General features: G+C 41.5%; 1 protein-coding gene across 9 annotated transcripts in view; it reads left to right on the forward strand.

The window, feature by feature from the left end:
• The window catches only part of LOC132824518 (liprin-alpha-1-like), a 230,080-nt gene that overhangs the window by 166,105 nt on the left and 46,956 nt on the right, over positions 1-17,019 (forward strand). For 5 of the 9 annotated variants that reach the window (XM_060839129.1, XM_060839135.1, XM_060839131.1 and 2 more), the window contains exons 16-20: positions 4,846-4,991; positions 7,737-7,909; positions 10,512-10,602; positions 10,938-10,949; positions 13,910-13,991. In XM_060839129.1, the coding sequence (XP_060695112.1) occupies positions 4,846-4,991; positions 7,737-7,909; positions 10,512-10,602; positions 10,938-10,949; positions 13,910-13,991 (504 nt within the window). The remainder of the gene's footprint in view (positions 1-4,845; positions 4,992-7,736; positions 7,910-10,511; positions 10,603-10,937; positions 10,950-13,909; positions 13,992-17,019) is intronic. The other 4 variants (XM_060839133.1, XM_060839138.1, XM_060839137.1 and 1 more) reach the window with 1 other exon arrangement.

Below are 17,019 nucleotides of genomic sequence, written 5' to 3' on the forward strand. Positions count from 1 at the left end.
AAGTTCACCTGTACCTCCACACACATCATCTATTGCATCCGCTGCACCCGATGTGGCCTCCTCTATATTGGTGAGACAGGCCGCTTACTTGCGGAACGCTTCAGAGAACACCTCTGGGCCGCCCGAACCAACCAACCCAATCACCCCGTGGCTCAACACTTTAACTCCCCCTCCCACTCCACCGAGGACATGCAGGTCCTTGGACTCCTCCACCGGCAGAACACAACTACACGACGGCTGGAGGAGGAGCGCCTCATCTTCCGCCTGGGAACCCTCCAACCACAAGGTATGAATTCAGATTTCTCCAGCTTCCTCATTTCCCCTCCCCCCACCTTGTCTCAGTCGGTTCCCTCAACTCAGCACCGCCCTCCTAACCTGCAATCCTCTTCCTGACCTCTCCGCCCCCACCCCACTCCGGCCTATCACCCTCACCTTGACCTCCTTCCACCTATCCCACCTCCATCGCCCCTCCCCCTAGTCCCTCCTCCCTACCTTTTATCTCAGCCGGCTTGGCTCTCTCTCTCTTATTCCTGATGAAGGGCTTATGCTCGAAACGTCGAATTCTCTATTCCTGAGATGCTGCCTGGCCTGCTGTGCTTTGACCAGCAACACATTTGCAGCTGTGATCTCCAGCATCTGCAGACCTCATTTTTTACTTTCTCCCCGTGTCTGTGTGAGTTTCTTCCGGGTGCTCCGGTTTCCCCTCTCAGTCCAAAAATGTGCAGGTTAGGTGAATTGGCCATGCTAATTTGCCTGTATTGTTCAATGAAGGGGTAAATGTCGGGGAATGGGTCTGGGTGGGTTGCTCTTCGGAGGGTCAGTGTGGACTTATTGGGCCGAAGGGCCTGTTTTCACACTGTAACTAATCTAACCTAATCTAATCTAAGATCACTCCTCAGCCTCCAACGCTCCAGGGAAAACAGCCTCAGCCTATTCAGCCTCTCCCTAGAGCTCAAATCCTCCAACCCTAGCAACATCCTTGTAAATCTTTTCTGAACCCTTTCAAGTTTCAAAACCCCCTCCCTATAGTAGGGAGACCATAATTGAATATGGTATTCCAAAAGTGGCCTAAACAATACCTTGTACAGCTGCAACATGACCTCCCAACTCCTCTTTGCACTTTAATGCACTGACCAATAAAGGAAAGGATATCAAACGCTGCCTTCACTATCCTATCTATTGTAACTCCACTTTCAAGGAACTATGTACCTTTGTTCGGCAGCACTCCCCAGGGCTGTACCATTTAACTGTACAAGTCCTGCCCGGTTTTGCCTTCTCAAAATGCAGCACCTCAGGTTTATCTAAATTATACTTCACCTACCACTCCTTGGCCCATTTGATCAAGATTGTGTTAAACTCTTGAGGTAACCTCCTTCGCTATCCACTACACCACAAATTTTGGTGTCATCTGCAAACTTACTAACCACATGTATGGAATGAGCTGCCAGATGAAGTTGTGGAGGCTGGTACAATTGCAACATTTAAAAGGCACCTGGATGAGTGTATGAATAGGAAGGGTTTGGAGGGATATGGGCCAGGTGCTGGCAGATGGGACTAGATTGGGTTGGGATATCTGGTCAGCTTGGGCAAGTTGGACACAAGGGTCTGTTTCCGTGCTGTACATTTCTGTACCTCCTATAGTCACGCTGAGTATCAATACACATGGACCAGAAAGCATCTCAGAAAATGTGAATTGTGTAATCTGTCCTAGACCTGGATTTTTCCAGCAGTTTCTGATTTTGTTTCAGCATTTGTTTGTCTTTGAGCTTTGTGGCTTGCTAGGCCATTTCAAAGAACAATTAAGAGTCCAGCACATTGCTGTGGGCCATGATTCACATGTAAGCATTTCCTCTAATGTCTCTGTGAATCAGGAATAATTTTTGTGGTGGTTACTTTGGCTTCTTGGTCATCATTACTGAAACCAGCTTTTTATTGTAGACATTAGAAATTAAACTTGAAATTGCACCTGGTGTCATGATGCGTTTTGAACCTGTGTCCCCAGAGCTTGAGCCTGAGTCCGTGGTTTACTAATCCAGTGTCATTATCATTCCGTGTTCAGTAAGTGAAGTTGAGCTTTGTCGCTTTTAGAGACTAGAGAAATACAGCATGGAAACAGACCCTTCGGTCCAACCCGTCCATGCCTGCTGCAAGGTTGTTTTCCAATGAGAAGTTACCTCAAGAATTGACTAGGTAATGATTTAGCAACTATGTGGTCATGAGACCCTAAGAGATAGGAGCAAAAGTTAGGCCATTCAGTCATGGCTGATAAATTTCTCAACCCCATTCTCTTGCTTTCTCTCTTAACCCTTGATTCCCTTGACAATGAAGAACTTATTATCTCCATGTTAAATGCACTCAATGACCTGACCTTACACAGCCTCCTGTGACATCGAATTCCATAGATTCACCACTCTCTGACAGAAGAAGTTTCTCCTTCTCTTTGTTCTCTCCTTCTCTCGGCTCCTAGTCTCTCCTTCCAATGTAAACGTTCTCCCGACATCCACTCTGTCCAGGCCATTCAGTATTCTGTAGGTTTCAATTAGATCCCCCCACCACCACCACCACCTTCAACTTCTAAATTCGATCGAATATAGACCCACATTCCTCAAAAGTTTCTCGTGTTGAGTTTTTCGTTCCTGGGACCATTCTCGTGAACATCCTCTGAACGTGATCCAGGGCCAATACATCCTTCCTGATTATGAGGCCCATATCACAAGTCAGAGGTGTCTAGATGACTTTCAGAGCTAAGGGTAAATTATTTGATTAATGCAATACTGTAATGGATTTCCCTTTCAGGGTTTGGTGGTGTGATGTATTTTTTCTTGTCACCATTTTCTTGTTCTTTCTACATTGCAGTTCATCTTCCATTCCTGTTTTTTCTCTCTGTCAAAGTTTTAGTTACTTCCAGCACTTCTATCCAATGTTCCATTTCTCATCAGACTTTATTTTTAACACAGCTATACCAATAAATTCAGTTTGAACACTTATCCAAAAAAAAGCAATCCTTGAGTTTTTTTCTGTTTAATTGGTGCATTTTGTCAGTGTGGAGTTTTCCATTCTGTAGTTATACTTTGCATTGGTATGACTTGCAAATATTTGTTTCCTAATGTTGGTTTTGAGTTATTTGCAAAAATACAAGCATTATCCTAAGGAAAATAAAAGATGTAGTTTCCATATTGGTTCATAGTAACTCATCAGTACATTTGAGATGTTGATCAAACTGTAATATTTTAGTAGCTCAGTCTAGAATGTCAAGACCAGACTCTGCTTGCCATTGCAAATTTATTGGTTGAAAGATGAAACAGGTTGACAAAGCCACTGAATGTAAACAACATACCAACACAAAATAAAAGTATACATTTGTCATATTGGGGAAAATTAGTCTTTAATGTTTCTGCATAGACCTGCCAAATAGAACAAAGTCAGTTATTTATTGAAGTCTGTACTATTCTGCAGATTTCAATGCTGGTGGCTGAATCAAGACTGGGTGCTTTGCAGCAATTGTAACCCAGATGTATAAATCACCAGGTGTAGCTCATAGTTTCTGTCATGAATAAATTTCATGCATTTCATTTGAAGACTACATCTGCAAACATTACAAGCACTTAGTCTCAACGAATGAAATGAAAACCTTTTGAAATAAATGCAATTTATGCTGTGTTCATGGAGAATCTACCCTGTCTTCCCTTTTACTCCTGTTTGTGATTTCTGATGTACATTCATCTTGTATAATCTTCTAAATCCTTTTTTTATTCTTAATGACTTTCTCTTTTCTTTGCATGTGTCTGTCAGCCTAGTGATTTAAGAAAGCATCGTAGGAAGGTAAATGTATAAAATTGTACTTCAATTACCTGGCATTAGGTTGTTGTATGAGACATTTTATGTAATCAGTATTTCAAAAATTAGCATCGCCTCGCTGAGTAATGTGGCTTCTTCCTTTCCTTCTGTCAGTGTTATTTAAGTGAGGTTTCAACATATATTCCATTTACTTTCCCTTTATCCAAATCCTGTCAATGTAAAATAAGAAATTTTACTATTATTAACTGACTTAAGCTTTAGGTTTATTCAGAAAACAAGATTTTTAAAATGTTTGTATCTATTTATTTGAACACACTGTCCTCAACATTCTGATCCTGTATCTGAACTGAGAACATGGCAAAGCCAAGTGAGGCTTCTCTCTATCATAAAATTTAAGGCCATGGAATTTAATTTTCCCTCTTCTGTTCATTTTGGGCCTATGTCATACTGGGGAAGAATCAACTAAAACTTCCAGTCTGACAATGAAGTTGTGAATCCTTGCAGAGTTGTAAATTGGAGATAAATTATCAAAAGCAAGCGAAGTCCAACTTTTATGTTCACACTCCTAGCTTTTGTAGTATTCTTCATCAAAGTCTAAATAAAATCCAGAATTTCAGAATGTCAAACAATATTTCAACAATACAAAGAAAAATTGATGCTTGTTTTTCTCATTTCTATTTCCTAATATTACAAATGCTTTGCTTGGCACTGTGAAATGTTCTGATTTTTGGGATTTTGTTTAGATTCTTGCAAGGACATAAATCTTATGTGATGAGCGTTATTGCATGATTTTTAAAAAATCCAAGTTAAAATTTTGGTTTTTCAATATTTACTCTTCTGTAAAGAGTTAGAGCAGCCTCCTATGCCATGGTAATTCTGTACCAGTGTATGTTGTATGTTGATGTAAATTGTATCGTGCTTGTGAAACCCATGTGGACCTGACTCAATGTTTTGTTTATGTAATAGTGTTAGCTTTTTCATATATTCAAATCATATTTAATGAATGTTATTTTTGCCGACTCATTTACAACTTATCTATAATCACAGCTGGAGAAGGAGGATACTCGGGAAGACAAAACGACAATAAAGTGTGAAACCTCCCCACCTTCCACACCAAGGTCCATTCAATTGGGCAGGTTGCACCAAGGTGCCTCTCACACCGTCAGTCAGGAGGATATTCGGGACATAAGAAGGTAATGCCATTTTTCAAATAGTTATAGTTAACGCAGCTATCGTTTTCTCCAGCTACACTGCTTTTTCATCAGTGAATTTTACAGAAATATAGTACAGTGCTGGAAACGAATCTGTGGCCATGTATGGGTATTGGGTTGTTGGTGACCTATTAGCAACAAAAAAAAAGTGTTTTGATTGCATGAGTGTTGACATGCACTTGATACCAACTGAGTTGAATAGAATGTTTATATAAAACCACACACAAAATGTACATTAGCAGGAAGTGGTATCTCAATAGATCATATTTAAACGTTGCACCATTGATTTTAAATTTTCAAGAAAATTGGTTAGAACAGCATGAGGATGTCAATTAAAACTAATTTTAAAACTTTTGACATAAATGAAATTAAAACATTGATAATTTTAACATTAGAAGTTCATGTTCAGTTGTAAATAATGCATGTTGTGGCAAATTCATTGTTTTATTCCAATAAACTCGCCAGTTCAGAATCATGTCCAGTTCACATTATTAACTATTTAAATTCATAGGAGTGATTTGTTTTAGATAATGATCAGAAGTGTGTGTTTGACTCTAAGAACAAAACTTTGTGTTTTGAGCACAATTTCAATGCTGACAATGTTTACTGAAGGTTTAATATGTTTGGCGGTACAGGTAGACAACTCTTTTTCCAAAATCCGAATATTTTTGTGACGTTTTTTCTCATTAACAAAGTTGTTTGATGTGCACACAATCAACCCAACTCCACATCCACCTGATGCATGTCACTCAGATGTGATTTGGGGTAAGAGAGGCCCAGCACACTCACGCCACAATTCTGGCTCAGGGCCCATAGTACTCATTGTGAGTCTGCTGTTCGGTAAGATTTTTAAAAATTTTACCATCAAACTGTCATTTATTCTGAAATTTGAAAAATTCTGAACTCCGAAAACCAGCTGGTGCCGTGCATTTCGGATAAAAGATTGTACACCTGTAGTTAGATTTGAGTCATAGACTCATTCAGCATGGAAACATACATTTTGGTCCAATTAGTCTATGCCAACTAAAATTCCAAACTAATCTAGTCCCACCTGCCTGTGCTTAACATAGAACATTACAGTGCAGTACAGGCCCTTCGGCCCTCGATGTTGCGCGAACCTGTCATACCAATCTGAAGCCCATCTAACTTACACTATTCCATGTACGTCCATATGCTTGTCCAATGACGACTTAAATGTACTTAAAGTTGACGAATCTACCATTGTTGCAGCAAAGCATTCCATACCCTTACTACTCTCTGAGTAAAGAAACTACCCTTGACATCTGTCCTATAATCTAATACCCCTCAATTTAAAGCTATGCCCCCTTGTGCTCACCGTCACCATACTTGAAAAAAGGCTCTCCCTCTCCACCCTATCTGACCCTCTGATTATCTTATATGTCTCTATTAAGTCACCTCTCAACCTTCTTCTCTCCAACGATAACAGCCTCAAGTCCCTCAGCCTTTCCTTTTAAGATCTTCCCTCCATACCAGGCAACATCCTAGTTAATCTCCTCTGCACCCTTTCCAAAGCTTCCACATCCTCCTTATAATGCGGTGACCAGAACTGTACGCAGTACTCCAAGTGTGGCCATACCAGAGTTTTGTACAGCTGCAGCATAACCTCATGGTTCCGGAACTCGATCCCTCTATTAATAAAAGCTAAAACACTGTATGCCTTCTTAACAATCCTGTCAACCTGGATGGCAACTTTCAAGGATCTGTGTACATGGACACCGAGCTCTCTCTGCTCATCTACACTACCTAGAATCTTACCATTAGCCCAGTACTTTGCATTCCGGTTACTCCGACCAAAGTGAATCACCTCACACTTGACCGCATTAAACTCCATTTGCCACCTCTCAGCCCAGCTCTGCAGCATATCTATGTTTCTCTGTAGCCTACAACATCCTTTGTCACTATCCACAGCTCCACCGACCTTAGTGTCGTCTGCAAATTTACTAACCCATCCTTCTACGCCCTCATCCAGGTTGTTTATAAAAATGACGAACAGCAGTGGACTCAACACCGACCCTTGCAATACATCACTGGTAACTGGACTCCAGGATGAACATTTCCCATTAACCGCCACCCTCTGTCTTCTTTCAGCAAGCCAATTACTGATCCAAACTGCTATATCTCCCACAATCCCGTTCCTCCCATTTTGTACAATAGCCTACTGTGGGGAACCTTATCGCACGCTTGGCCTATATCCTTCCAAATATTTCTTATTCATGTACGTACTTAATGTCTTTTAAATATTGTAGCGTACCCATATTCACCACTTCCTCTGGAAGTTTATTCCACGCATGTGTAAAGTAATTGGCCCTCGTATTTGTTTTTAAATCTTTCTCTTGTCACCTTAAAAATATGACCCCAGTCTTGAAATCCTCCACACCTGCCATTCATTTTATCTGTATCCCTCATGATTCTCGAAGGTCACCCTTCAACATCCTCCATGAGATGCCCTTTTGATAAAATGCCACTAAGTAGTGTTAGAAACTCTTGAATTTTGAAGAATACAGAGTTGTCTGTCTTGATTGAAATTAGTTTTAAATTTCTCATGGGCTGCCATTTTTGGATCCAGGCTGCTTCAGATATGATTCTGTTTTTTATATTAGTATGGCTTAGAATGTTGATTGTTTTTGTGTGTGTGTGTGTGTGTGTGTGTGTGTGTGCATAAATATAATGTTGCAGGCACTAATTCTTTGTTTTTGCTTTCCACAGTTCAACTGGGTCACAGGATGGCCAAGTCAGCAATCCCAGTAGCAGCAACAGCAGTCAAGATTCTCTTCACAAAGCTCCCAAAAAGAAAAGCATAAAGTCATCTTTTGGGCGCCTGTTTGGTAAGAAAGAGAAAGGTCGGCTTGGGCAGCCCAGCAAAGATCCCACAGGGCAAGGTTGGTTTGGAAGTCAATTAGTAAACTTTGGAATAATTATCAACTTTTTATCATTAAATTTATACTTTGTTCTTCTGATTTACTTTGAATTTCTGTGTAGCTCTTGTCCCTAAATTCTCATAATTTACCCTTTCTATCTTCTCGTTTCTCATTTACCAAATGACTGTCCATCAATCTTAGCCCACTTTCCTTGCTACGTTTCCAAGTTCAGGTTGCACCATTGTTTTTAATTTATATATTGGTTTGATTTGGTTTTTTCGGATTGCTTTTTTTTCCTATTTAATTTTGAATGCATGTTGGTTATAGACTAGATATGAAAGATTTTAAAAGTCACCATGTGGAGTAGTTAATTTTGAAAGCTGTGTTTATAACTATTGATATTCATTGCATGGCAATTCAACATCTGGTTTTACCGAGATGAGATCTTTTTAAAATAGCCATACGATGTTTATCCCCACTTTATAAACAAAAATGTTGAGGAATGATAGTCCTGCTCTGCAATTTTAGATAATTCATGATAAATTGGTTTAATTCCCAAATGTGCTCTGCAGGTTCGAATGCAGCATTTTGGAGTAAATCTATAATCTGCCACCTTTATCAATTTGATAGACTAAACTGTTGCAGTATTTTATTTGGAATGCATAGTAGATTGCTATTAAGGTCAACTGTGCTTTGAATCAAAGTTGGTAAATTCTAGCGAGTGCCAGACTGATGGATGGAATTGAAGAAAAATCATTTTTGGATTTTTGAAAGCAGATGTAAGAGGTGATTTTGATCTAGGAAACAGGGAATGTGGTCACTAAAAGAGAAGTATGAAGTGAATAAACAGGGATATACCAAATCCTCATTATCCACGGTGAATAGGGACACAGAACACCTACAGATAACAAAAAACGCAGATGCCATGACAATGTAAATCTCCTAAGGACCAGATGATCAGACCTAATGAGTCAAAGGGCAAAAAAAACTGGTCGGGGCCAACTTTGCGAGTATATGGACCTCTGGGTGGTAAATAATCAGATAACGAGGATTAAGCGTATAACATCCAAGGGTGTCACTCAGATGATCAGAGCAAGGCTGTGGAGACATTTGGAAAATAAGGATTTTGTAGTTAATGTTGGAGTTCAGCAAGGAAACAAGCTTTAGACTGGTGAGAATTCTGACAGTGGGGCTCTGAAATATATGCACCTTGTGTGAAGAAAGACCAGGAGAGCATTGTGACAAAGTGACCTTCACATGGAGAGCATGCAAGGGAAACAATTCCAGTAACCGTGCAGGAGAGATGACAATGGCGATGTTGCAGTGCTAGAGAGAAGGATGTTTACGACTAACCAAACATAAGAAAAGTAGGAGAAAGTGAGAACTGCAGATGCTGGAGATCAGAGTTGAAAAGTGTGGCATTGGAAAAGCACAGCAGGTCAGGCAGCATCTGAGGAGCAGGAGAATCAGTGGTCCGGGCATAAAACATCCTGATTCCTGATGAGACAAGTAGTACAAGTTGTATTTAAGAGAAACATAGGAATGATTTTGTACATCCTACAAAAGAAAAGTTGAGTTCCAGTTTTGTATTGAGAGAAACCTTGGTTATCCTGTTGTTGAATTATCCAGCAAGGTTGCAAGGTCCCGATGCTCGGCTAAACTGTTATCTGGCATTCATTTATCTGGAATTCGATTAACCAAACATCATACTGCCCTCCCGTGTCCTTCGGATAATCAAAGTTCTGTACATGCTTCAGAAATGTGATGTCTTGTTTTGTCAGTATCAAAATGTGAAGCCCATTTTTACCTGTTTCAACTTTACCTCATGGAAAATAGTGATGGACCAGGCTTTCAGCACTCGTGATTCATGTGACTTTTCCTGCTCATTATTGGGGCAACTAAATTAGCATGGCTTTCATTTGTTTCTAAGCTTGTGCAACTATTGAATATAATGTTGGGAAGTATTTTGTTACCTAACATACTGCAATACTTAAATACCATTTGTCAGCACGATATAATAATGAGTGTTTGCATGTCAGTATTAGAATGTTGCCTTTGAAGAAGTAAGTTATAATTGTGTGATTTTGAGTTAAGGTGCATGGAATTTTCATTGTGATGAGGATGTTAATGTCTGAAAATGAATTGGATGTCTTTAGGTGATAGGTAGGACCATTAGAAAATTAATCATTCAAATTGGATGTTAAACACTTTTAATTGCTCTATGTAAGGTTTACTTTGCATTCTGTAGATCTGTAATTCATTTGGAACCTATATTGAGGGATTGGCTTCTAAAAATGAGCAATCATTAAATTTGTTTTAAAATAACGTGTACGTACTTCCTTTAAACGTCTTGGATCTCGGCGCAATCTTGTGATCTTCAGGCTCCCTCCCTTGATGAATGCTCATGTTGTGTTTCCCAATTCTGCTCCACGTGAACTACTTGTATCTAGCTATTGTGTAACTACTTGATGAAATCCTTTGAAATTACTAATATATTTTTGATCTTTTATGTTCAGAGTGTATGAAATACCATTCGAAATTCAATTCACAATATTTGGCAGAAATTAAGTTAGATAACCTAAGTTCCATGAACAGCATTATGATTTAACTTTAAACTTTATAGCTGGCATACCTGATATGGAAACGTGTCCTCAGGATACCTTGGGACTCAGTAAACTTGGCCAAGCAGAAAAAGATAGAAAGTTGAAAAAGAAGTAAGTTTTTTTTCAAAACGTTTTATCTGAAATAGTACAAAATGCATGGGTATTTTGTCTGCAGTGCATCAAGTTATTTTTTTTAAAAATGCAGTGATATTATAAATAGTTCATACAGTACAGAAGGCAGTGTTTAAAAGACAATGTCTTTTGAACAATGTGTGAATCAAGAAGAAAATCTGGCTTCTCCCAATGTCCCCTCCTACCCACAACCCCCATCATCCATTCCTTTCTCATGTCATTTTACTTTTCATTTAAAATTAGTGCTTTACACAGTTTTTTTTTTCTCTTCATTTCTTTCCCTCCTTATGTTGTTATTCACTCCATGACCTTAGTAATAAATCAGGGTAAGTTCATTTATCATTAACTTTCATGAATGCAGTGGGTTTGCTCTGTATTTCTATTTCAATCTCTGATGCCAATGGGAAGTTTGTTTCTCTCTGGAATGTGTTGAATGCAGAATGTGAACATTTCCATTGAGTTCCAGTTTGTATATAAGAGGGATCTTTTGTTAGAAATGCATGGTTTCAAAAGTGGACAGCTTTAATAAAACAAAGAACTGTGGCTGCTGAAGATCTGAAGCAAAAACAGAAATTGCTGGAACAACTCACCAGGCCAGGCAGCATCTGTGGAGATAGAGCAAGAGTTAGTGTTTCTACTGTGATGACACTAAGAGTCACAGGACCTGAAACATTAACTGTACTTTCTCTCCACAGATGTTGCCAGGCCTGGTGAGCTTCTCCAGCTATTACAATTTTAGCTTTATAACTTTGTAGCTTCAAGTAATAATCTTAAAAGCCCTATCCTATAAAGCACCTTTATTCTAAGATTAGATTACATACAGTGTGGAAACAAGCCCTTCGGCCCAACAAGTCCACAGTGACCCGCCGAAGCGCAACCCACCCAGATCCATTTAACCCACCTACATTTATCCCTTCACCGAACACTTGCTGACTGTTGTTGCTTGGACATTTGATGTTGAATCGTATCAACCCTGGAAGACCACAGCAAGCCACACAGTGTCCGGAGGTGGAGAAGTCAACGTTTTGAATGTAACCCTTCTTCAGGTCGGGGGGTGGTGTAAGGGGAGCTTCAGGTAAAAAGGGTGAGGGAGAACAAGGTGTGAGGTCGGGACAGGTGAACACAGGTAGAGGATGTGACCTGACTGATTGATTGATGTGAGGAATGAATCTGGTAGTTTGCTAGAAGGAAGAGTCAACAAGAAGGATGGAGGGGAGGGGCTGGGAAGGGATTCGGGTGATGGGAAGTGGGGTAATCTGAAATTGGAGAATTCAGTGTTGGCCCCTTAAGGCCCATTCCACTTTTTATGCTCCACACAAATCTCCTCTTACTCTTCACAAAATCCTGTCAATGTATTCCTTGTATATTTATCCAGCTTCATTTTCAGTTAATCTATGCTATTGACTTCCCATTGTGAAAGCATTCTAGCAACACTCCAGGTGAAGAAGTTTTTGTTGGACTTGCGAGTGACCATTTTTATGACTCAGGTCTTGCTTGCAAGTGAAAATAAGCATCACATGAATGTGGTCTGTTTGGAAACTTAGCTGAGTTTTCAATGCCATCCTATCACCAAGGTTACTGTCCTTCACCAGTAGAATAATACAGATCTCAGCCTTTACTATTTATGAAATTCTGTCTCATCTCAATTTAATGTTGAGGATCAGTTTCTCACACGGAATTCTTGTGAGCTTGTCACATCATTTGCCCTCCCCAAACATGTCCAGTCAATGTACATGTCTGCAGTGAACAGAATAACTTCCTGTCATCTTAATGCCATTAGGAGCCCTTGCTCCAAAGTGCTTTAGTATTTCCTCCAAAATCCTTTTCACATTACTTCATAACTTTGTCTTATCTAATGTCTAAAATCTATAACCATGATCTTCTGCTCAGCGTGTCCTGATCTGACTGGATTACCATTTGTTCCTTGTCTTTTCAGCTTCATTGCAGATAACCCTTTGTGATGATGCTATGGCTTTAGGAGGTGTATTTTGCCCTGATTTCTTTGAGAGCGAGAGATTGGGGGAACAGGTACTATGCAGTCTATGAGAAGATAAACAATTTGTGAGACCTTAGATTTTTCTTTAAAGTTAGGACAATAGGAGCAGCCTGAGAGGGTGTCGTCAAGCTCTCACAGATCAAGGATTTGTAGTTAGCTTTCAGCAGTTGCTGTTGTGGTCTTGAAGAAGTAAGAGCTATTTTTCCCCCTCCTCAATTAGAGCCAAAACTTGGGGGGGAGGTGGAGGTGGTTCTCTTCGTTGGCTGCTGGATTGCATGTGAGACAAACTCTCCCCTTCTGAATTTGCCTTTTTGCCTCTGAATGTGTTCATGGGATGGTACTATATTGGAGCAGTTAATTAGTAATAGTTACTGTATCTATTCTTTTAAATTTTCTAATAGAGTTAGGTTATTCTAAGTTCTTTTGTTGTATTTTAATTAAAGTGTTTGAATAAATTCTGTTTTGCTGAATGTCAAGTAGTTTGACCAGTAGATTTGCATCTGGGACACGGCACATTACGCTTGCCTTTAAAATAAGAATAAGTTAGGGTCTTGATTACCTTCTTAAAATATTTTGAGGGGGTGTATCTGGACTGGTCTATAACACCTTCCATCCAGCATCTGTCTGCCCTCTATAATGTCGTCAGAAACCTGGCCACCTTGCAGTCTGAGTTTCTGCTTTCAAATGCCTCCAATGAACAAACATCCATTTTCCAATTTGTGTGTAGCTCTACACCTCGTCCTCCTCAGTTACTGCTCAGCATTCCAGCTTTTGTCTCTAGCCCCCACCACTCCTGAAGCACTGATGTTTTCCAATGGGCAGCACTGTGCAAACACCAGGTGAAGTTTCCGGAGTGTGGAACCACGTTAAGACTTCTTCATTACTTTAATAACTGGAACTCTCTGGAAATGGCAATACCATTTAGTATATGGTTGTTTGAAGAAAAATGGTACTTTTCTGTGTGAAGCTTCACTTAACCAACCATTCCTGCTTGAAGGAATAAGTTTTCATTTTCCCTAACTGATCCTTAGCTTTTTAACAAAAAAACAGTTTGCTTATGCTTTCCTATGAATATTTCATGCTGCAAGTTTTTAATTGGTCTAACCATCTTGATCTGCATGGACTAACTGCCTCTTTAAAACTCTTCATACTCCAGTTGTTTTAAAACTATGTAAGACTTCATTTTGACTGAATGGCTGAAGTAAAGATTAATAATGGTGCTTTTAACTGAATGAAATCGCTGAACTGATTTGAAATGAATCCAATCTTTTAATGAGATTTGTATTTTAGGACCGAGTTGTTGGAAGAAGCACGAAGACAAGGTCTCCCGTTTGCACTCTGGGATGGGCCCACCGTCGTCGTGTGGCTGGAGGTGAGATTGCAGATTTTAAATTAAAGGATAATGCAGTTTGAATTATTTGAGAAGAATGCTGTTATCACTGGTTAGTCTTGTAGCAGATAAACCAGGCACAGTCTTCAGGTGCAGTGAAATGAGAGGAGAGGTGTAATAGGGTCAGGTTGTACAGACAAAAACAATCTCCATTTTGAAGTTATGCACTTGTAAGTTTGATTTTCTGTAACCTGACTTACAGGTGTAGTCTCCCTAGGATGGGGACTTTTGAGATTGAGGGGAGAGAGATTTTAAAAAGACGTGGATGTTTTTTTACCCGGGGTTGTTTGGGTATGAAATGAACTTCCTGAGGGAGAGGTGGATGTGGGCACAATTACAACATTGAAAAGACATTTGGATAAGTACATGAACAGGAAATGTTTGTAGAGATATGAGCCAGGAGCAAGACCAGGTGGGACTAGTTTAAAGATAAAAATCGCACAACACCAGGTCGGAGCTAGTGAAGGAGCAGCACTCTGAAATCTAGTGCTTCCAATTAAATCTGTTGGACTATAACCTGGTGATGTGTGCTTTTTAACTTTGTACACCCCAGACCAGCGCTGGCATCTCCAAATCGAGACTAGGTTAGTTTGGGATTATGTTCAGTTTGGACTGGTTGGATTGAAGGGTCTGTTTCTGTGCTGATGACTGTATGATGATTTATTATTAAATACAAAACCTAGGGAGGTACTGAGGAGGGGTTTGAATGGATCATTGTCAATATTTAGTTCTGTATACGCTGATGCCAAACTGGTGTACTTAGTGTTACCTGCCCTTGACCTCTTTAGTTCCAACTTCTGCTGGGACATTGACCGCCTCAACCTGTCCACCCCCTTCACCCACTCCAACCTGTCACCCTCACAAAGCGCAGCCCTCTGCTCCAACCCCAACCTCACCATCAAGCTAGCAGACGAGGTCCGGGGGGCGGTGGGAGTTTGGTGCTCTGACCTCTAAACCGCTGAAGCCAGGCACCAAGATGAAGACACCTCCTTCTACTATCGCCCCCTCGACCACGACTTCACCTGCCATCACCAAACCACCATCTCCCATCAGGGGATCTCCCACCCACAGCTTCCAACCTCATAGTTGGGAACCCTGCACCGCCCGATTCTACCTCCTGCCTAAGATCCACAAGCCTGGCGACCTTGGCTGACCCATCATCTCTGCCTGCTCCTGCCCCACCAAATTTATCTCCACATATCTCGATACTGTCCTATTCATGGGTGGCACGGTGGCTCAGTGGTTAACATTGCTGCCTCTCGGCTCCAAGGACCCGAGTTTGATTCCCACCTCAGATGACTGTCTATGTGATGTTTGCACATTCTCCCTGTGTCTGTGTGGGTTTCCTCTGGGTGATCCGGTTTCTTCCCACAATCCAAAGATGTGCAGTTTAGGTGCATTGGCCATGCCAAATTGTCCGTAGTGTTAGGTACATCAGTCAGGGTAAATGTAGGGGAATGGGTCTGGGTGGGTTACTCTTCGAAAGGTCGGTGTGGACTTGTTGGACCGAAGGGCCTGTTTCCATACTGTAAGGAATCTAGTCTAATCTAATCTAATCCAATTCCCCGCTCCTGTCCAGGAATTCCCCACATACCTTCCTGGACTCCACCCTTGCCCTCCACCTTCTCCAAGACTTTCACTTCCCTGACCCCCAACCCCTTATCTGCACCATGGACATCCAGTCCCAATGCACCTCTATCCACCATGACCAGGGCCTCCAAGCCCTCTGTTTCTTTCTCTCCCGATGTCCTCACTGGTACCCTTCCATTGGCACTCTAATCCTCCCACTTCCTCGGGGTGAAAGGGATAGACGTGGGTATCCGCATGGGCCCCAGCTATGCCTATCTCTTTGTCGGCTACATTGAATAATCCATCTTCCGCAGTTACAGCAGTGCCACTCCTCACCTCTTCCTCCGCTACATTGATGACTGCATTGGCACCACCTCGTGCTCCCACGAGGAGATTGAACAGTTCATCAACTTCACCAACACATTCCACACTGACCTTAAATTCACCTGGACCACACCCCTCCCCTCCCTGGATCTCTCTATCTCCATCAATCATGACCAACTCAATACGAACATCTTCTATAAACCCACAGACTCCCACAGCTATCTGGGTTACACCTCCTACCCTGCCTCCTGCAAAAAAGCTGTCCTTTTTCCCAATCCCTTCGCCTCCCCCACATCTGCTCCCAGGGAGGACCAGTTCCACTACAGAACACTCTAGATGGCCGCCTCCTTTAAAGACCACAATTTCCCCTCCAATGCATCTCAACCACTTCCTGCACCTCTGTCCTTGAACCCCACCCCTCCAACAGCAACAAGGACAGAACCTCCCGGTCCTCACCTTTCACCCCACCAACCTCTGGATACATTGCATCATCCTCTGCTATTTCTGACACCTACAAACAGACCCCACCACCAGAGAGATACTTTCCTCCCCAACCCTATCTGCTTTCCATAAAGACCATTCCCTCCCTATCTCATCAGGTCCATGCCTGCCCAACAACCCACCTTCTCCTGCCACCTCAGGAATTGCAAAATTTTCCCCCGTTACCTTCCGTCCAAGGCCCTAAAGGAGCCTTCCACATCCATCAAAGTTTCACTTGCACGTCTACACTTGTAATTTACTGCATGTGTTGCTTCCGGTGCGGTCTCTTCTACATTAGGGAGACAATGTGCCTACTCACAGAGCACTTCAGGGGACATCTCCAGGACGGCCACACCAACAAACCCCAGTGACCCAAGGCTGAACACTTCAACTCCCCTCCGATTCTGCCGAGGGCATGCAGGTCCTGATCACTCCCTTATCCACCCAACACCTGGAGGAAGAATACCTCATCCACCTTGGGACCCTCCTACCCCATGGCATCAATGTGGATTGCACCAGTTTCCTCATTTCCCCTCCCCTCACCTTATTCCACTTGCAATCTTCCAACACAGCACCGCCCTCATGACCTGTCCTACCTGTCCATCTTCCTTCCCACTTATCCATTCCACCTTCCCCT

Source organism: Hemiscyllium ocellatum, chromosome 18 (assembly GCF_020745735.1).
Source record: "Hemiscyllium ocellatum isolate sHemOce1 chromosome 18, sHemOce1.pat.X.cur, whole genome shotgun sequence".
Lineage (NCBI taxonomy): Eukaryota > Metazoa > Chordata > Chondrichthyes > Orectolobiformes > Hemiscylliidae > Hemiscyllium > Hemiscyllium ocellatum.